Source organism: Squalius cephalus (assembly GCF_949319135.1).
Source record: "Squalius cephalus genome assembly, chromosome: 2".
Classification (NCBI taxonomy): Eukaryota; Metazoa; Chordata; class Actinopteri; order Cypriniformes; family Leuciscidae; genus Squalius; species Squalius cephalus.
In genome coordinates this window covers 16,837,896-16,860,102 of record NC_137123.1, presented here as the reverse complement: position 1 = coordinate 16,860,102, position 22,207 = coordinate 16,837,896, and the positions used below count along the sequence as shown (strand labels likewise).

At 38.3% G+C, this 22,207-nt stretch overlaps 1 protein-coding gene across 1 annotated transcript in view; it reads right to left on the bottom strand.

Moving 5' to 3' along the window:
- Positions 1–22,207, bottom strand: part of usp34 (ubiquitin specific peptidase 34) — a 58,291-nt gene that overhangs the window by 5,767 nt on the left and 30,317 nt on the right. The window contains exons 37-69 of the mRNA XM_079895895.1: positions 22,039–22,191; positions 21,064–21,224; positions 20,245–20,549; positions 19,005–19,168; positions 17,566–17,631; positions 17,333–17,479; positions 16,836–16,892; positions 16,598–16,675; positions 15,727–15,821; positions 15,317–15,640; positions 14,657–14,735; positions 14,488–14,541; positions 13,906–14,001; positions 13,658–13,722; positions 13,104–13,179; positions 12,908–12,955; positions 12,726–12,791; positions 12,003–12,083; positions 11,563–11,648; positions 11,266–11,434; positions 9,999–10,073; positions 9,773–9,924; positions 9,323–9,476; positions 8,336–8,380; positions 8,152–8,256; positions 7,020–7,167; positions 5,499–5,803; positions 4,341–4,670; positions 3,349–3,506; positions 2,838–2,916; positions 2,625–2,751; positions 451–558; positions 263–367 (exon numbers count right to left, since the gene is read on the bottom strand). Coding sequence (XP_079752021.1) covers positions 263–367; positions 451–558; positions 2,625–2,751; positions 2,838–2,916; positions 3,349–3,506; positions 4,341–4,670; positions 5,499–5,803; positions 7,020–7,167; positions 8,152–8,256; positions 8,336–8,380; positions 9,323–9,476; positions 9,773–9,924; positions 9,999–10,073; positions 11,266–11,434; positions 11,563–11,648; positions 12,003–12,083; positions 12,726–12,791; positions 12,908–12,955; positions 13,104–13,179; positions 13,658–13,722; positions 13,906–14,001; positions 14,488–14,541; positions 14,657–14,735; positions 15,317–15,640; positions 15,727–15,821; positions 16,598–16,675; positions 16,836–16,892; positions 17,333–17,479; positions 17,566–17,631; positions 19,005–19,168; positions 20,245–20,549; positions 21,064–21,224; positions 22,039–22,191 — 4,261 coding nt within the window. The remainder of the gene's footprint in view (positions 1–262; positions 368–450; positions 559–2,624; positions 2,752–2,837; positions 2,917–3,348; positions 3,507–4,340; positions 4,671–5,498; positions 5,804–7,019; positions 7,168–8,151; positions 8,257–8,335; positions 8,381–9,322; positions 9,477–9,772; positions 9,925–9,998; positions 10,074–11,265; positions 11,435–11,562; positions 11,649–12,002; positions 12,084–12,725; positions 12,792–12,907; positions 12,956–13,103; positions 13,180–13,657; positions 13,723–13,905; positions 14,002–14,487; positions 14,542–14,656; positions 14,736–15,316; positions 15,641–15,726; positions 15,822–16,597; positions 16,676–16,835; positions 16,893–17,332; positions 17,480–17,565; positions 17,632–19,004; positions 19,169–20,244; positions 20,550–21,063; positions 21,225–22,038; positions 22,192–22,207) is intronic.

Sequence of the window (22,207 nt, the reverse complement as noted above, 5' to 3'; positions counted from 1 at the left end):
GTACCTAGATTTGAAAGTACTAAAAACTTTATTCTTATACTTGAATTTATTTTATGTAACATATGTCTATGGCATACGTCCCATTCCATCTGCCACTTGTTATATATATATATGTATATAAATAAAAGAGTGAATATTGCTGGTCTAATATCAGAAAGTGGAATCTAAACATTCAAGTTGCGAGCCTCCTTTGCAGGGACGTCTGCTTTCTTGTTGCCAGACAGACCAGCGTGAAGGTGGCGATGCTGTGCGAGTGACTCACTGGGGATGTTGCTGTGGTGGTACGTGCAGTGGTTGTGCTGCAGGAAGGGCACGAGTGTGTGCAGGAAGTCATGAGGGCTCAAGAGCACCAGCTCCTTCAGTACATCTGAGGACCAACACACATGTTCAGATCACACTCAGGGTTTATTTCTAAAGCAGTGCTTTTATTTCGTGGATGTGGCGACTCACCCAGACAGGCGTTACGCAGCTCTGGTGGGCTGTAAGAGTTCAGCAGCGTCAGCAGTTTATGGGCAAAATCAATCCTCTCCTGCCACTGGATCAAAGCCTGCTTCACATCTACACACAGACACAAGCGATCAGTTATTGACATTACATGTACAAGTGCATGATGGGCACTCGAAAGGATTGCAGGTTAAGGTGTATTATGGGTAATGAGTACTTTTGTACCGCACGTTAAAGTGTATTATGGGTAATGGAATACCACTGCATTATACGTGGAGGTGTATTATGGGTAATGAGTACTTTTGTACTGCAGGTTAAGGTGTATTATGGGTAATGAGTACTTTTGTACTGCACGTTAAGGTGTATTATGGATAATGAGTACTTTTGTACTGCACGTTAAGGTGTATTATGGGTAATGAGTACTTTTGTACTGCAGGTTAAGGTGTATTATGGGTAATGAATACTTTTGTATTCACGTTTAGGTCTATTATGGGTAATGAGTACTTTTGTACTTCACGTTTAGGTGTATTATGGGTAATGAGTACTTTTGTACTCCAGGTTAAGGTGTATTATGGGTAATGAGTACTTTTGTACTGCACGTTAAGGTGTATTATGGGTAATGAGTACTTTTGTACTGCAGGTTATGGTGTATTATGGGTAATGAGTACTTTTGTACTGCAGGTTAAGGTGTATTATGGATAATGAGTACTTTTGTACTGCAGGTTAAGGTGTATTATGGGTAATGAGTACTTTTGTACTGCAGGTTATGGTGTATTATGGGTAATGAGTACTTTTGTACTGCAGGTTAAGGTGTATTATGTGTAATGAGTACTTTTGTATTCACGTTTAGGTGTATTATGGGTAATGAGTACTTTTGTACTGCAGGTTATGGTGTATTATGGGTAATGAGTACTTTTGTACTGCAGGTTAAGGTGTATTATGGGTAATAAGTACTTTTGTACTGCAGGTTAAGGTGTATTATGGGTAATGAGTACTTTTGTACTGCAGGTTATGGTGTATTATGGGTAATGAGTACTTTTGTACTGCAGGTTAAGGTGTATTATGGGTAATGAGTACTTTTGTATTTCACGTTTAGGTGTATTATGGGTAATGAGTACTTTTGTACTCCAGGTTAAGGTGTATTATGGGTAATGAGTACTTTTGTACCGGAGGTTAAGGTGTATTATGGTTAATGAGTACTTTTATATTCACATTTAGGTCTATTATGGGTAATGAGTACTTTTGTACTTCACGTTTAGGTGTATTATGGGTAATGAGTACGTTTGTACTCCAGGTTAAGGTGTATTATGGGTAATGAGTACTTTTGTACTGCAGGTTAAGGTGTATTATGGGTAATGAGTACTTTTGTACTGCAGGTTAAGGTGTATTATGGATAATGAGTACTTTTGTATTGCACGTTAAGGTGTATTATGGGTAATGAGTACTTTTGTACCGGAGGTTAAGGTGTATTATGGTTAATGAGTACTTTTATATTCACATTTAGGTCTATTATGGGTAATGAGTACTTTTGTACTTCACGTTTAGGTGTATTATGGGTAATGAGTACGTTTGTACTCCAGGTTAAGGTGTATTATGGGTAATGAGTACTTTTGTACTGCAGGTTAAGGTGTATTATGGGTAATGAGTACTTTTGTACTGCAGGTTAAGGTGTATTATGGGCAATGAGTACTTTTGTACTGCACGTTAAGGTGTATTATGGGTAATGAGTACTTTTGTACTGCACGTTAAGGTGTATTATGGGTAATTAGTACTTTTGTACTGCAGGTTAAGGTGTATTATGGGTAATGAGTACTTTTGTACTGCAGGTTAAGGTGTATTATGGGTAATGAGTACTTTTGTACTGCACGTTAAGGTGTATTATGGGTAATGAGTACTTTTGTATTGCACGTTAAAAGTGTATTATGGGTAATGGAATGCCACTGCATTATACGTGGAGGTGTATTATGGGTAATGGGTACTTTAGCATCAAATAGCGTTCAGGTGCATTATGGGTAATGAGTACATTTGTACTGCATGTTTAAGTGTAAATGTGTACTTTTGTATTCCATAAGGGGCATTGTGAGTAACGGGGTACTTTGGAGTTGTTTATTTAAGGTGCATTAAGGATAATCCTATAACTCCAGTTTAAAGTGCATGGTGTATTGTGGGTAACGTACTACCTTTACGTTGTAAGTAGGGTCGCGTTGCCTTTAAAACAGACAGGAATATGGACAGCAGCTCCACTAGATCACCGGTCACATGACACGCGGTGGCCTCATGGTACATCATGTGCAGAGTGTTGAAGGACTACAGACACAGAAATATTCAGTTGTACAAGACAGTCCATTAAAATATGCAGATGAATGAAGAGAGTGAATGAAGAGCATGAAAACCTCAGTCATCAGGATGAGTCCTCTGTTGAACACCACCAGCAGTCTGTCCTCATCGTTCTCCAGCAGGATACGGAAGGCACTGAGAGCACACATGACAACGATATGTTTAAAACGCAGAAGTTTTTCCTTTGAGTTTTCCGCGTACAGGCGACACCATTGTTAAAACAATTCCTATTCAGATGGATCCACAAAAATGACTAAAAACGCTGTATTCTGCTGCCAGGCCATTAGATGGCGATGAAACACAATAGACTGAACACATAATACGCATGTGCATGAGGTCATCGTCTTCACAGATTCACGTTTTTGTTGTTTACACGGAGACCGTTTTCAAAAACTTGCACTTTGAAACCCGTTTTCAAAAGTTTGCGTTTTCAGGCAACTAATATGCCGCTGTCGTGTAAACGAATGGCCAAAACGCATAAAAGTTTTTACGTAAACAGCACCTAAGTAGGATCGCAAATGGCGTGTAAAAATGTTCTGCGAGGTTTTAAAGAGCGTGTGTGTGTACCTGATGAGAGTGGTCCAGCAGGAGCGTCCGTCCAGACAGCGCAGGTAACAGCTGATGGTGGTCTTCTTGAACTGCTTCACGTCCTCCAGCTCTTCCTCTCTCATATCAGGCCTCTGAGCTACAAACAACTGCATCAGGTTAAACAACTCCTCCACCGCCTGCAGAGAAAGAACAAACAGAGTTACTTGACGGAACTGAATTAACCTCAATAATAGATGAAGCGCAACTTCAGACAGAAACAGACACTCTTCATTAAAATAGGCTTAAAAAAAAAAAAGGAGCTCAAACTAAAAATGTGTTATTTACATACATTGTAAATGAGAAAATGAATGTGAAATTTATTTACAGCATTATTATACACAGTTTTATTTTATTCTATTCTACATTTTACTTTGAAACCCTGTTTTCAAAATTTGGGACACATCTACACAGAGCGATACAGACACTGATTTGTTTGATTTCATTATTTTCTAGCAATACCATTAAACAACAATATTAAATATCTAAAATATAAATATCAACAAAAAAAAAAGTATTCTGCAAGGATGCATTAAATTGACCATTTATAATGTGGTTACAAAAGTTTTATTTCAAATAAAGGCTTTCAAAGAATCCTAATACAATTATTTTTATGAGCAGCACAACTGTTTTACACTGATAATAATCAGCAATGTTTCTTGAGCATCAAATCATCATATTAGAGTGATTTCTGAAGGATCATGTGACTGGAGTAATGATGCTGAAAATTCAGCTTTGATCACAGGAATAAATTACATTTTACAATATATTCAAAAAGAAAACGGTTCTTGTAACAATATTTCACAATATTACTGTTTTTATTGCATTTTTGATTAAATAAATGCAGCCTTGGTGAGCAGAAGAGACTTTCAAAAACATTAAAAAATTTGACCAACTCCAAACCTTTCAACTCTATTGTAGTGAAAGAAAAAGACATGTTTCTTATGTCATCTCTGGAAACGGTCTGCACTCACCCCTGGGTACTGGCTGGCGTGGGGCGTGAGGTTTTTGAAGGCCCACTGTATGTTCTGGTGCGACGCCAGCTGGCGGGTGAAAGCGGGAGACTGCTCGCAGCACATGCGCAGGATGGCGTAGTACGCCGGGAGCATCCCGCGGTTGAACAGCACCACCTCCTGATCGTCGTGATCCGCCAGGATGTAGTTAAAGGCGATGTTTTTAGTGACCACAGGGTTTTGGACGATGAGACGCACGTTCTCGCTGCAGTCCACGCAGACGTTATACCAGAAGGACAAAAGAGCCTGCTTGTTGTGATTAGTGGCGATGGCCGGCTCTGATAACTTGGGCTGAGAGAGAGAGAGAGAGAGAGAGAGAGAGAGAGAGAGAGAGAGAGAGAGAGAGAGAGAGAGAGAGAGAGAGAGAGAGAGAGAGAGAGAAGAGAGAGAGAGACAGAGAGAGAGAGAGAGAGAGAGAGAGAGAGAGAGAGAGAGAGAGAGAGAGAGAAAGACAGAGAGAAAGACAGAGAGAGACAGAGAGAGAGAGAGAGAGAGAGAGAGAGAGAGAGAGAGAGACAGAGAGAGAGAGAGAGAGAGAGAGAGAGAGAGAGAGAGAGAGAGAGAGAGAGAAAGACAGAGAGAAAGACAGAGAGAGACAGAGAGAGAGAGAGAGAGAGAGAGAGAGAGAGAGAGAGACAGAGAGAGAGAGAGAGAGAGAGAGAGAGAGAGAGAGAGAGAGAGAGAGAGAGACATAATAAGAGCAGGGCTGCACAAGATTTCCAAATAAAATCAATATCACGATAAGGCTTGTCAAATCGTGCAAGCTGTGATTTAATTAACTAAATATCTACATCATCATATTTTTTAAATTCATGCGTCTCATACTCTTTAATTAAAATAATTCCCCTCCCTCTTGCAGCATCATCTCTTCCCTTCTCTGATGATGTGTTTACTGGCGTGAGGGCGGAGCAACCTGTCACTCACATGAGATCCACCAATAGCAAACCACAACCATCCAATCAATTCCCCACAGACAAAATCAAGCCCCGCCCTGCATTTGTTCTTGTTCGAGAAGCCGTTTCACTCGGATATACGTCACAACAGGGAAGAAAAGACTATTGCAACTTCCGATTCATCATACGAGCACCTAAAAAATGCCTTAATCTTCATGTGAAGTACCTGGAAGAGGTTCCAGAGGTCCATGAAGTAGCTGGAGAACATGAGCTTCTCTGTTTTGGAGATGAGGCAGTAGGTCATGAAGCTGAAGTACTGCACCAGTTTGGTGGTCCCGTGCACGGGCACGTCCACGTAGAGCTTGGCCCGGCCCAGCAGGCCCAGGAGCAGGTTGTAGACCTGGTGCAGAACCACGGTGGTGTCGGGACTCAGCGGGAGGTCCCGCGTGGGGATGTGGAGCGAGCGCGTGGAGCGGAACATCTGACGGAAGGAGTTGCTCGGGATGAGAGACACCAGCAGATACGCCGCGGCTGAGAGGGAAATGCATTGAAGAAATCACGAAATAATCTGACATTTTACCAGGAAAAATAAAGATAAAACAAAATGATAATGCTTTAAATGTGCATTTGAACACTTAAAATGTTATCTAATGCACATTCAGACATTTGTGTAGCGAGTTTATTTATACAAGTAAGATTTTTATGTGTTTAGAAAAGTCTCTTCTGCTCACCACATCTGCATTTATTTGGTAAAAATACATTAAAGGGATAGTTCACTTTGAAATTAAATTTTGGTATGTTTTAGCTTACCTCAAGGGCATCCAAGATGTAGGTGTCTTTTTTTCCGCAGTAGTTTCAATTTTGATATTTTTAGGTCAAACCGTTCTTGTCTGTCAGTCATATAATGCAGGTCTGTGGTCACTGTCTCAAAGAGCATGCACAGAGTCCAAATTAAAACAATTCCCCATCGTCCAAATTAAACAATTCCCCATCGTAAGAACACATTGATGGCCTAAGACACGAAACGAGCGGTTTGTGTGAGAAAACGAACAGCATTTATATCGTTTTTACCTCTTGTAACACAGCCACGTTCAAGTGATCTGAGGGCGCGAGCGCATACTGGTGTGTGACGTGTGCGCAGACTGGTGCATAGATATATACACTAGATGTCGCCTTGGCTACGGCATTCGTTAAGAACTGAGAGACAAGAACGGTTTGACCTAAAAATATCAAAATTGAAACTACTGCGGAAAAAAAGACACTTACATCTTGGATGCCCTTGAGGTAAGCTAAAACATACCAACATTTAATTTCAAAGTGAACTATCCCTTTAAAAACAGTCATATTGTGAAATATTATTGCAATTTAAAATAGCTGTTTTCTATGTGAATAAATGCTAAAATGTAATTTATTCCTGTGATCAAAGCTGAATTTTCAGCATCATTACTCCAGTCTTCAGTGTCACACGATCCTACAGAAATCACTCTAATATGATGATTTGATGCTCAAGAAATTTATTATTATTATCAGTGTTGAAAACAGTTGTGCTGCTTCATATTTGACTGGAGAAATTAAGATAAAAATTCAGCTTTCTTTTCAATTCTAATAATATTTCACAATATTACTGTTTTTATGATCAAATAAATGCAGCCTTGGTGAGCAGAAGAGACTTTCATAAATATTAACCTGACCAATAGCGTATATATATGTGTGTGTGTAGTGTTGTGTAGATTGTGTCTGTTCTTACACGTTCGGACACGTGGGTAGTTGTGCGCCAGCAGAAACCTCTCCACCCAGTTCTCCATGTTCTGCAGGACCCAGCTGTGAGCCAGCTTATTACGAGGAGTCTGGACGGCCAACCAGTCCAAGCACTGAGACGGGTTATACTCGATCACCTGACGCAGACACACAGGGATTACACGCTCAGATCAGTGAGGCAGACGCAACATCTGAAGTTCTCCAAACACCCACAACTCATCATCGACACACATCTCATGACTCGTGTATATAGCACTGTTTCAGTGGAGCAGTGAGATAGTGCTGGGCGGTATATCAGTTCATACCAAATACCGGTGTTTATTTTAGCAATGATATGAATATTTAATATACCGCAATACCGGTGTATGTCGCACAGCGTTGGGATGTGGGTTGTGATGATGCACAGCTGTATGTGTTACTAAGTGTGATGAAGATGGATGGGTTAAACTATAATTGATAGCTGTCAAATTATATTAGTGTTTCCCATACATTGGTTCACAATATCAACACTGCCACCCACAAATATATTTTCCAAAAGGCTTTGACATCGTTGAACAAACATGAGCACTGCACGTTTCAAAGTCAAAACGCGGCGCGGGTGTTTCTATATGAATGTATCTTTGAAGGGAACTCTCTCTAGAAAAGTTTCGATGTTATTTTCATTTAATCTTTCTTTATCTTTCCTGATAAAGCAGCGTTTATGAGCGCGGCGCTGCTTTGTGTACAGCCGTTACCGGGGAAACCGCTTTGTGTACAGCCGTTACCGGGGAAACCGCTTTGTGTTCATCCGTTACAAGGGAAACCACTATTTCTGTCACTCCTAAAGCGCCTCTTTGTAAACAGCATCATTTTGTGGGGCCTTGGAAACCTGTGTTAAAACTAGTGTGGATTGTTTCCTTCAATATTTACTCATGACAGTAAAATAGTGCATTCTAAGTCAATCTACTGGAGTATTTCCTCGCTCAATCAGTAGAACATGTGGTTAACACCCAGTCATGCTTGAAAAATAATAATACCATCATATACCATGAAACCGGTATAATTTAGAAAAACAGTGATATAAATTTTTGATCACACCACCCAGCACTATGAGAAGGTATAGGAATGATGGGTCGATTTACCTCCCATATCCTCTGCAGGATGTAGGACGCAAACGAGGGCATTCCCGGAGGACCAGCAGCGAACTCCATCAGCATCGTCAACAGCTTGAAGAACGGATTGGCTGCCTGTCAGACACGACACACAAAGTTAGTGTGTGTAGCTATTAAAAAATGAAACAATAATGGTTGTGAGATTTGTTTTTACCTCTGGAGTCAGTTTAGCGATGGAGGTGAACAGCATTGACACGATCTACACCGACAGAAGAACACAAACCATGAGAACGCATGTTACACTTTGATATATTGTGTTGATGCTTAGCTTTCAACAGACAACATCTGTCCCAAGAACTAAGCTACACTACAGTTCAAAAGTTTGAGGTCAATCATTAATACTTTTATTCAGCAAGGATGCATTAAACTGATCAAAAGTGACAGTTAAGACATTTATAACGTTACAAAAGATTTCTGTTTCAGATAAATGCTGTTCTTTTGTACTTTCTATTCATCAAAAAAATCCTGAAAAATATATATCACAGTTTCAACCAAAAATATTTAAGTTGTTGAAACTGTTTTCAGCATGATAATAATAATAAATGTTTCTTGCACATCAAATCATCGTATTAGAGTGATTTCTGAAGGATCATGTGACACTGAAGACTGGAGTAATGATGCTGAAAATACAGCTTTGATCACAGGAATAAATTACACTTCACAACATATTCACATAGAAAACTGTTATTTTAAATTGCAATAATTTTTCACAATTATACTATTTTTATTGTATTTTTTATCAAATAAATGCAGCCTTGATGAGCAGAAGAGACTGAATTCAAAAACATGAAAAAAATCTTAAAGACCTCAAACATTTGAACGGCAGTGTATATGTGATGTATATGTGATGTCTAGTATAAAGCCAATTATAACAGCTATAGGTTTGTAACACAAACCCTACTCATAATCGATGTTTTGCACATTTAGAACTAAAAATATAACATTATTTTGTTTATTTTAATCTTTGAGTCTCTCTATGAGGACATCCAGAGACTCAAAGATTAAAATAAACTAATGTTATATTTTTAGTTCTAAATGTGCAAAACATCGATTATGAGTAGGGTTTGTGTTACAAACCTATAGCTGTTATAATTAGCGTTATACTAGAAGTCTATGGTATGCCCTCATTGGGACATCTTACATGTTCTGCCAGACGGTTGTTGTATCTGCAGAGGCTGAATATGAGGTTGCAGGTCTGTCTGATGTTGATGCTGTCTCTGATGTGCTGGAACAGAAAGGGAAACCCTTTTCCCCCGGTCAGTGCGGCCATGTCACTCTGAGACAGAGTCAAGTGTCTGCAGATAGACGGAGACAAATGATCACACCATTAGATATTACCAAGACAAAGCCTCAATTATAAAGACATTTATTTATACTGTATTACAGTAAAAACAACTGATGCAATGTTTTGCAACTCTGGTTAGTGATGCTAATGGCACAGAAATTACACTTTTAACAGCTCCAATATAGGCTTAATTTTCTGTAAATGATTTTGGGGTGAAATATGACCCATTACGGGTGATATATGAGATATTTTTGTGAGATTAATCCAAATACTTCAGTGTTTGTGTGTTAATACTTCAGTGCGTACCTCTCAGATCTGGACTGCTCCACCAGCAGAGCTATGAGAGCGATCATCTTCTCCAGAGCGGCCGGCCGGTACTTCTCCTCTGCCAGCGAGAGGATGTCCTCCTCTTCATCCTCCTCGCCCTCCTCCTCCTCAGATAACACCTCCACCTGAGGCTGAGACAGAGATTCAAGTTATTATTTGAGATCAGGGAACCAGAGATCGACTACCCTGAGGAAACGGTACTCACATTTTCAGGTCCTTTAGTGCCCATGTAGAAATGCACCATTATAGAGATGGCTTGCAAAGACAAGAGGAACTGACTCTGTGAGGACAAAAAGAAGAAAGGAATTATGAAAAAGAAGATAATAAAGAAAACTTGTAAAAAATAATAAATGCATAAAAATAAAATTAAATAAGTAAAATAAATAAATAACTACTTAATTAAAATAAATAAATAAATAATCAAATTAAAGGTGCAGTGTGTAATTTTTAGCAGCATCTAGTGGTGAGGTTACGAATTGCAACCAACAGAAGTTACGGTGGCCGACAGGAAAAGATCATTGTCAGAGACAGCAGAGAGTAGACAGTTCAGTAATGAGGTTTCTTTACTAATATAAATTAAGAAATTAGGTTTACTTAATTATTCAGTAAAACGATATGTTATTGCGAATATTATTGTTACTTGTTCATCATTGTGTCAGTGTTTTGTTCGCTAACTTTAGCTAGCTTCTTTGCATTAAGAACAACACAGTGACGAAACACGCTCTGTAGAGCAGTTTGTCCGTTTAGGGCCACCGTAGAAACATGGAGGCACAAAATGGCCATTTCAATGTAAGGGGACGTATGGTGTATGTAGATAGAAATGACTCATTCTAAGGTAATAAAAACATAACTGTTTATTGTAAGGTCTTTAAACACCACTGAAAACAGTTATGTATATGATATTGCATTTCTGTCAACAAATCCTCCTAAATATTACACAATGCACCTTTAAATAAGTAAAAAATAAATAAAAATAAAATTAAGAAAAATAAATAGATAAAATACATTAAAAAAAGAGTAAAACAATGAATTAAAATAAAATAAATAAAATAAACTGAGTAAAATAATTATTAATAAAAGGAAATAGGTAAAATAAAATAATAAAATAAATAAAACAAAGAAATACATTAAAATAAAATGAAATAATAAAAAAATACATAAAAGTAATTAAGTAAAAAATTTAATTAAATAAGTAAAATGAATAAAAAAACATTAAGTAAAATAAAATAAAATATTATAAAATAAATAAAAATTAATAAAAATAAATATTAAAATAAATAAATTATTAAATACGTAAAATAAAAAAATACATACAAATAAAATAAGTAAAATAAAGAAAAAATTAAAGAAAAATATGCAAATAATTAATAAAAAATTAAATTAAATTAGTAAAATGAAAACATTTATAAACATTTATAAGTAAAGATTTATAATAAATAAATAAATACATAAATAAATACAGGGATGGCTACCTCCTCTTCTCCCATTTTGGCAAACTCGTACAGGAAGGCGAAGTATTCGGTCAGGTGTTTACTGTGTGGCTTCACTCCGTGCTCCATGATTGACAGCAGTGTTTTGACGAAGCGCGTCACACAGGAGCGGCTGCCAATGTCCTCCACCGGCCCGTCCATGTCATCAGAGCTGCAGACAGACCAAAACACACACAATATAACAGCACATATGGGTTTGGAAACATGAGGGCAGGATGGTTAGTTGGCAGGCTCCAGAGGAAGAGAGCGAGAGAGTGAATTAAAGAGAAAGAAACACACCCGTCCTCCATGCCCGGCTGCAGGTATAGGTGAGCGTGAGCCGGTCTGAGGCGCTGGATCACGTGGATACACAACCTCTGGAACATCTGAAACGTCACAGCAGTGTTTATTTTAAAAGAGTTTTTTTTACTGTAAACATGCTAAATGTTTATTTTAGGGGTAGGGTGTGGGGTTTTCTGTTAATATTATTAATAATGATAAATAAAAATTACATTTAAATAGCCAGGTAAAAGTGTTACGCCAAAGACTTCAGATATACCAAGATGGTGCACTCAAATTATGATGAAAAACAATATTTATGGTAAGCATTTTTTGAGATTTCAGGTTTCCCCCATTAAAACAAATAAGACTTGGATGCCTGAAATGGCTGCCCACAGGCGGTGCAAATATGGCCGCCGAGTGAACAGACTTTCCTTGAAAGGGACTTTGGTAACACTCACCTGTCGTACGATCTGATTGGGGCACTTGATGAGGATCTGCATGGGCCACCAGTTATCATCTGCCATCTGATCCAAAAACCACTGCACACACACACACACACACACACACACACACACACACACACACACACACACACACACACACACACACACACACACACACACACACACACACACACACACACACACACACACACACACACACACACACACACACACACACACACACACACACACACACACACACGACACATTACCCACAAAAAAATTACACACTGTATTAATTCAACAGTGCTGATTTCACCAACCCTCTCCATTCATTTGGCTTAAAAGTGATTTTCCAGAGCAGAAGACGCTGGGAAACAAGAAGCTGGAAGTTCTGTGTGTGCAGGTTTGGCTATTCTTGTGAGGTCCTATTACATATTACTGGTTCTCACTAGTTAAAAAGGCTTATAAATTGGCTAAAACATGTTTTTTATTAAAATCTAGTGTTTCTGTGAAGGGTAGGTTTAGGAGTAGGTGTTGGTTTAGGCCATAGAAAATATCATTAACATGATATAAAATCAGTGGAAGTCTATGCAATGTCCTCAAACTGTGTGTGTGTGTGTGTGTGTGTGTGTGTGTGTGTGTGTGTGTGTGTGTGTGTGTGTGTGTGTGTGTGTGTGTGTGTGTGTGTGTGTGTGTGTGTGTGTGTGTGTGTGTGTGTGTGTGTGTGTGTGTTACCTCGCAGGCAGCTTGGTTGTTGTTAAACTGTTTGGTCAAGAGCTCGATCCACTGCAGCATTGTGGGCTGAGAGAAATAAGCACAAGATGAACTTACAACAAAAAACAACTTTCAAACACAGAAAACAGCATCAGGTCTGTCCTGTAAGCTACAACAGGGAAAACAGAACAACGACATCTCACCTTTTCTTTGGAGTGGATGAACGTCTCCAGAACAAACGACGTGCTGAGCTGTGAGAAGAGGAGAGGAAAATTACTTATTTTAATTAATATCCAAAAATATGAACCTCAATATTTCCCCGTGGACAATAACTCAAGAGTATAGATGATCAAGTTTCATCATCTGCTCTGATAAAGATGTTCATGTGGACAGACTAACCTTCGCCGTCATGAGCAACACTGATTTAGGATCTGGTAAAGTGCTGGGAATACTGCTGCACAGCTGCCACATGAAACTACAGAGAAATAGCAAAAGAAAAGAAAAGAATTAAGCAAGAAAAGTAAATGAGAATGTGCGCACAGGTCAAATAAAATGTAAAAACAATTTAAAAAATCAAAATGTGAAATGTTTTTTTTTACATTTTTTAAACATTAAATATATATTAAATTAAATATGTATTAATAAATATAGATATATATATCAGGAAGGGAAAAGGATGAGGAAGAGGATCAGGAAGGGATGAGGATGAGGATGAGGAAGAGGATCAGGAAGGGAAGAGGAAGAGGATCAGGAAGGGAAGAGTATGAGGAAGGGAAGAGGATGAGGAAGAAGATGAAGAAGAGGATGAGGATTAGGAAGGAAAGAGGAAGAGGATGAGGAAGGGAAGAGAATGAGGAAGGGAAGAGGATGAAGAAGAGAAGAGGATGAGGAAGGGGAAGAAAAGAGAAGGAGAAGAGAAGAGGTTTTGTGAAACTGCTCTACTGTTCTCTCACCCAAAGTATGTGTGTTCAAAGATGTTCTTGTCCTGGAGAAACTGCATGTTGTCGTGCCAGATCCACTGTGTGAGAGAGAGAGAGAGAGAGAGAGAGAGAGAGAGAGAGAGAGAGAGAGAGAGAGAGAGAGTGTGAGAGAGAGAGAGAGAGAGAGAGAGAGAGAGAGAGAGAGAGATGAAGCGTCAGATAAGCTCAGCCTGACGGGTGTGTGCAGGAAGACTGAGGGTGATATACAGTGAAGTCTGTACCTCCAGAAGATCCGGAGAAATGTCGAAGTTAAAGTCCTTCCCATTCTCCTCCTCCACCTCCACTCTCTTATAGAACAGCATGTAGGCACTGTGGGTCTGACACACACACACACACACACACACCTTACTCACGCTCCAAAGCATTTTACAAGAACAAATCTTGAGGGAGACTTATTTAGATAGATAAACAATAATGTATAATTATATAAAATAATATATAAATAATGTATCATTAATTATGCTACTAGCTACAATTAATATATAAAATAATAAAAAGAATAAAATAAATAAAAGAATAAAAACACAATACTTATTAACTTAATAGTTATTATCAATATATAAAACAATATATTATTTATTACTTTATTATAATATATATATATATATAAATATAAATAATAAAAGTAATAATAATCTATTATTATTACTTTAATAATTAGAAATAATATAATGATAATAAAATATTAAACAATAATATATATATATGTAGTATTTTTTACTTTAATGACTACAATTAATATATAAAATAATAATAAATGTATTATTATTGTTGTTGTTGTTGTTGCTATTAAAAAAACCAACCTTCTCAAAGGAGAAATCCATGAACTTGTCTGTGACAGAGTCGTATGTTTTAGTCTGAAATGAGACAAGCATTTCTGAATTACAACCACATAAATCATCATTTAAATGACTTTATCCCAAAAGCACAAAGGGTGACTTGATTTGGAAGGAAAAATATAAAAATACACACTGTCATCTCTCCACCGAAACACTCTGAGGCCAGCTGGGCCGAATCAAACGGCTTCACCTCCGCGTCATTAAACAGGTACCTGCAACAGGAAATGACATCATCACTTCAAAATATATGACAAACATATGTGACCCTGGACCACAAAACCACATGGGTCAAATTGAGATTTATACACCAGCTGAAAAATGAATAAATAAGCTTTCCGTTGATGTGTGGTTTGTTAGGATAGGACAATATTTGGATGAGATAAAACTATTGAAAATCTGGAACCTGAGGGTGCAAAAAAATCAAAACATTGAGAAAATCTCCTTTAAAGTTGTACATTTATGTTGGCGATTGTGCTGCATTCACTCACAAAAATAAATATTTTATATATTTACAGTAGGACATTTACTAAACATCTTCATGGAACTTGATCTTTACTTAATATCCCAATGATTTTTGGCATAAAATAAAAATCGATAATTTTGACCCATACAATGTATTGTTGGCTATTGCCACAAATATACCCGTGCGACATGTGACTGGTTTTGTGATCCAAGGTCACGTATGAAGGTCAATTACCAATAACCAACTTTGGGTTACAATTATTCAATAGCTCTAAATGCATAACATTGTAATTCACTGATGTGTTTTAAAGAGAATAATGTGATTAATCACCATTTGTTATTGCGGTAAGCGTGTGGGTTGACGATGTCCCTGATGAAGCTGTAATAATGGCCGCCGTCTGCCGTGCCCGTGTGCACCGTCACACCGATGAGGTCGTACTCGTAACTCTCCGCCACTTTTGCATCACCTTCGTCACGGAAACCTTCCTTCCGGTCTCCCTTGGCCATGAGGAAGTCCTCGGTGTACGGCGTCATGTCGAGCCGCAGCGGGAAAGAAAAGTGCGTGTTTACTTTTTCCTTCATCATGGTCACCATGTTGAACGTGTAGCGCATGGTGTTGAAGCTCAAGATCCGCGGGAGCTTCTTAAAACATGCCCTGAGGGACAGAGAGAGACAGTCATGAGATTCAGGGGTCTTGACAGAAAGATTTCAGCTCTCAGAGGAAGAACAGAGGAACCGTACCGTTTCTCAGCGCGCACTTTCTTCCCGCACTGAGAGCAGGTGTACATGTTATCACCCTCCAGAGTGTCCTTAATGGTCACCTCATCCAGAGACTCCTGAAACACAGACACACAGATCAGAGGATTACAGGCTGATATCGTTTGACAGTGGTGGTTGTTTTGTTCACATGTATACACTGTGTATATAGTGACAACATTATTTTCTTGTTGACAACAAGGTTTAAATAGAAATAAGTTTTTTCAGGATTTTTATTACGTTTTACACTTATTTTGACCTCATCAAGCTAAATAGTTCAACTCCGTTGTGGCGGGCAAAATCATAGGAATTCATTTTTATACATAAAATATTTTTCTTGGCACAACGTACAAGAACAATGACTGTAAATAATGTAGTGTGGTTCGATGACATTTGCTAGTTTAGGTTATTATTATTCTTTTTTTTCACTGGCCTTCAACCCTGTAACAACCAATACAGGGACATGTTGAATAAAATAGTGTTTCTGAAAATGCACAATCCAATTACAATGTGCAATTTACTATAATACACAACACAACTGAGCGATGCCACTAGAGTCTCAGTAATCAAATATTAAGTATATAAACACCAAACTTGCTGTGGTGAGGTTGAAATGATGCAGCGCTTTAGGGCTAGCAACTACAAATAACTATTCGTACTTTGCAAAGCAACCATCACATACTGAGAATCAGAGGAAACATTTAAAAAATCAGCCATTGAAAAACCCATTTGTTCTTATCTGAAAAGTAGTAAAGCCTTTAAAGCTTTTCTTTTAATGACCTGTACAGAGAGAGAGAGAGAGAGAGAGAGAGAGAGAGAGAGAGAGAGTGTGTGTGTGTAAATGAGAAACACTCACATAGATGTTCTTCATATCGGCCACCTGACATCTCACGGTGTAAAACTCCTCAGCCGTCTGACTCACATGATCACAGTCCTACACACACACACACACACAGAACGAGAGATTAATTCAAATGTGCATATGCAAACTCACAGACACACGCATATCCAATGAAAATGCTCATCCATGACCTCTCTCTTTCAGAAAAGACACATCCATATGAGAGTTGCAGGATCAAACAGCTCAATCTTACCAGTGAAACTACATTGTTGGTGATGACGCCTCCAAACAGTGTTTTTACTGTGTTTTTCTGAAACGACAAACACACAACTATTAGATCTCTGACTAATTCATTAAACACACTCAAAACGGTTCTTAAAGTCACCATGAAATCAAAATGGACAATTCTTGTTTTTTTATGAAATATTGGAGTATTTATTATAAATATTATAAATTTATCCGTGCACATCATCATTTTTTAAACTCATGAGCCCTCATAATCTTTAATGAAAATAACTTCCCCTCCCTCTTGCATCTCCTCTTCTCTGATGACGAGGGCGGAGCAACCTGTCACTCAAATGACATCGACCAATAGCAAACCACAACCATCAAATCAATTCCCCATGGACAAAATCAAGCCACGCCCTGCATTTGTTCTTCCTTGAGAAGCCGTTTCACAATAGGGAACTAAAGTTTCTCTCTCTCTCAACTTCTGTTTCGACTTTAAACACACACACACACACGTCGTACCAGGTCCTGAGACATCTCCTCGATCTTGGTGATGAGGTCGGTGAAGAACTCGGTCATGTCTTTCTGCTCTCCAGTGTTCAGAGGCTGTTTGTCCATCGTGTAGGTCTTACAGAAGGGACGAGGGTTGTACGCTTTCCTCTCGCTCTCCTGCACATGCAGAAACAGTGAAATAACATCACACCTACAGGTCATGAGATCAGATTACTAGCACATATAATAAGACGGTCACGTACCATGAGATAAGTGAACATCTTCTGCAGCTCAAGCAATGTGGTCTTATGCTTAATGTCCTCTGAATACTGTAAATAAACAGACACAAGCATCACTGCAATGCACAAACATCTCAAACCATTTAAGATAAAATACATGTTACTGTACGCATGTTATTTGGCCAGCAGAGAATGTACATTTAAATCATTTTAATGGTGGTCGAACCATGGTAGCGCATGACCTCATGTATTACCGCTTTTATATCACGGCAGCAATATGATATGACACCAATTTTCAATAATCAATGCTAATAATACATTAAAGTAACAGTTAATTTGCATAATTATGGGCAGTTTATGGTTGCAATTGATGCAAGGTCACAGGTGTGCACTAGTGGTGGGAGAAAAAAATCGATCCATCGATGCATCGCGATTCTCTCTCCAACGATTCTGGATCGATTCTGAGAATTTCAGAATCGATTCTGAGCTTAGTTTATAACCAGATGTGCGATGACGCAGAGTTTGCTTTAGAAACACCCGTCTTCTGCTTGCCAACAATTCCCCACACACGTACCTTCAGTAAAATAATATTTAATAAAGTTCGGAAAGGTTGAAACGAATTAAAAGGACATTCACAGGCTTCATTGTACAGGATGCGCTGTGAGAGACGCGCGCGCGCTCTGTTTGATGTTACACTTGAAGTGTGCTGTCTCGCGCGTCGATATTCTCCTTAAAAATGCTTTACGAAGTCATCGTTTATGTGGTTTGGAATGCAGTGGACTTATATATTTAAAATATGAACCTCGCTAACAGAAGGCTGCTTTCAGTTTCAAATGCTGATGCGCGCTTTGTTTGTGTTGACTGCTCGCGCATGCGGCTGTGCGACTCCGTGTAAGTGGTTTAATATACTTGTGCAAAATGAACGTAAACACAGCAAGTTATGTCTTAAGGGATTAAACGGTGAGGACAAACCACATTACTACTTGTATTTAAAAAGAGATCCGAGCGTGAATGCAGCTAAATAGATATCTAATATATCTCAGTCTAATAAGATGTCAAAGTAAAAAACAAAAGTATGATGAAAATAAATCACTCACAGTTCTTGAATGGAAAATGTTCAGATAATCTTAAATACTGAAAGCACTCTTCTGTTTCTTTGTCATTTGTTTCTATGCTTCTCTTTATTATTTGCTATTTATATGGTTTGAAGTTATATTAGTTTAAAATTCTTAAAATAAAACTGTTTTAATGTTTTATTTATTTTATTTGTAATTATAAAAAAAAAATAGACTACTTAATTACTTATGTAAACTAATTAATTAATGGGGGGGGGGTAGATAAAGAATCGTTCTGGAATCGGATCGTGACTCCCAGAATCGGAATCGGATCGGATCGTGAGATGACTGAAGATTCCCACCTCTAGTGTGCACACGTGCATATATTTCATAATTTCATAAACTCACCTTAGCAGTGAAGACGGCCTGTCTGGCCTCTGGGATCATGTAGAGCTGTTGGATGGTGGAGGCCAGGTAACATGTGGCGCCCAGGTTAGTCAATCCCACGAAACGACACTCGGCTCTGACATCATCATGGGGCCAGTAATCCCACTTATAAGGAGCGTGAGACGCTAAAACAGCAAATCAACACAGAATGACGACATGTTCATTAATTTTATTAATAATTTCATTAATAATCATTCATAAATGAGCTTATTCAAAACAATGACGCTACAGGTAGAGCTTTTCGATTTCAACAGAAGTCGATTCACTGTTGTTTTCGATTTTTTTTTTTTTTTTTAGATTAGACATGCAGGATCCTAATCTCGCCATGACCACAGGATAAAGGTCTTAGAAAGTTGCCCTCTCATAATCTGAAGCTTTATTTGTAATATGAAGATACATTTCTATAGCTCTGATTGATTTTAAATTGTAATTTTGGCTGTATTGCCCCTGAAATGGGTCATAGCTCAGCTTTTATTTCTACACTGAAATTAAATACCCAGAACATTAATAAAAACAACACTGATATAAGAGCGTGTGGTTTATCTGTCAATCAGATGCATGTGGAAGTTGTGTTTTTTACTATAGCAAGTCTCGTCCACTGATCTGTGCTCGCGACACGTTTTCTTTAAGAATTATAATTGGCTAATAGAAAGAAAGGTTAAAAAAAAACTACCATTTTATTTAAAATGGAAATAAGATCAAGACCCCTCGATCACATCATGATCTATTATCTCTTACAAGTCCGTGCAGCGCTCAACATAGCCAGTTTCACTGTAAAATCACTGTGAAACGATCTAGCGGAAAAGAACCTTTTCGTGGAAATTAATTGGACTTCTAATCACGGATGAGAGGCAAATTAAGAATAAGCTTTGTTGAAATGAAAAAGGTTTTAAATGAGTCGGTTCCCCTTGATGGAATCGATTCTCAGCCCTTTAAAGTAGTTTAAAGCAATATGGAGTAAATTGAGGGCAGAATGTGAATTTTCTGAAGTATTTCATGTCAACTTCCTGCATGTCTTTTAATGCTTATGAGAGCTAAAAAAAAACCCATAACAAAACCAATTTATGAGGACATCCTTACTAATAAAAAAAGCTTTATTAGTTGTCTCTAATGTTATCTTAATCTAAATTAAGGGGTAAGAATAAAAAAAATCGAATCACTTAATTTAAAACAACACAAGTCAATGAGATGTCCTGCTCACCCTGCATGTGCTGCGACATGACCCAGTTGTGCAGGAGTCTGTAGTTCTCCACCGAACCCTTCACCACCTCCACCAGCAGGTCGTAGGCGGCGGCGCGGGCCGCGGGACTCTTGCATTTGGGCTGCTGACGGTCCTTCAGGCTGGGCAGCAGGAACAGCAGGTCATACGTGTCCCTGAGGAACTCCTGACCCTCCCGCGAGAACTTAAACGGGGGCTTGTGCTTCAGGACGCTGGTGGCCAGACGCAGGAGACCCGTCAGACCGTCGTCCTCGATCGCCCCGTCCTGCTGGTCCAAAATCTCACGACTGCAAGTGGAAAAACGACGACATGCTGTACAAAACTGTCCAATAGCACATAAAAGATCGTTTTTGCTTAAAGGGGTGGTATAATGACCCCTTTTACAAGATGAAAATAAGTCTCTGATGTCCCCAGAGTGTGTATGTGAAGTTTTAGATCAAAATACCCCACAGATATTTTTATATAGCATGCTAAAATTGTCCCTTTTTGAGGGTGAGCAAAAACACCCTTTAAATGCAAATGAGCTGCTACTTCCGGCACAGTGGGCGGAGCTTTAACAGCTTGTTAATTAAAAAAACAATTTCTTTAAAAGCAAATATCTCCCTTTGCTTTGAACTTTAAACATTGTAACTTTGCATATGTTGTTTATGCTCTAACAGCAACATTACACACTAAGTAAAGTTAGAAAAGTGAAATCATAATCAACCACCCCTTTAATTACTATTATTTCAGTTTGATTTTAAGGTGTCCAAGCATAACCGAAACTCATCCAGTAATGGGAGCAGAAGGAGCGTGTTTGACCTGCGGATGCAGTCGGCGAGGTGTCGGGCCAGGGCGTCCAGGTCCAGCAGAGTGGTCTGACTGGCGTCCTTCACGTGGATGTTGTCGATGAGTTTACAGAGCAGCCAGAAGTATTCCTTACAGCCGGTGCGAAACATGGCCTCCTCCTCAAAATCCTCCACCTGCACCAAAACACACACAAATACACTCAATTAAAGGAATAAAGCACCCAAAAATGCAATGGGTAAATAACACTGCGTAAGCACTTGTGTTGTTATAATTAACTAAATCTTAGAGTGTGTTTTTTGAAAAGTTTCGCTTACAGAAAACAACGTAGTCAAAACCATCCCCGATTACATGGATCCACGAAAACGTCTAAAAATGCTGAAGTTGCCAAAGTCACGTTTTTGTAGTTTACACGGAGACGTTAACGGTATCGTTTTCAAAAACATTAAGCCCTATAAAATCTAAAGCCATTTAAAAAAATAGTTTGAAATAAAATAAAATAAATATTAGATGGGAAGCTTGTTTCTGCAACAAAATAAAATTAGGTAATAAAAAAAAAAAAGGTAATTGCGCCATTTTATCTAGCAAATCTGGCAAGTTTATTTCCTACATTTCTGCCAACAAGATTCCATAGAAAACTTAACTAAACAAAAAATAGCAACAAAAATGTGTTGCAAGTTGATGTACTGAAATTATTAACTTAAAAACTTAAACTGAAATAAAACTATTTAGAAATATACAAAAAACTAATAAGAATAACAAAAGCACACAATAAAATAACCAAAAAATTTACTAAAATGAAAACTGAAAATATAAAAATAAAAGCTTATATATTTATATATACACAGTACTCAACACTTGAAGTGGAATTTTGAATAATACCCGTTCTTGTCTTAGAACAACTTTAATGATCCACATATATACTATAACATTCCAGGACTAACACTGGCACATAAAGAGTTTGAAGACACTGTCTGTGTGTGTACTGACTCTGAGGGGTTTAAGGGCCTGTGCGTCGGGCAGGAACTTGAGCAGCGTGGACGCGGCGAGCAGCAGGAAGGATCTGTTGATGGATTCTCCTCCCTCCAGACCCGACAGAGAGAGCTTATACAGGCCACTGCACGCCTCCTGACGCACCGCTGTCTGCACACACACACAC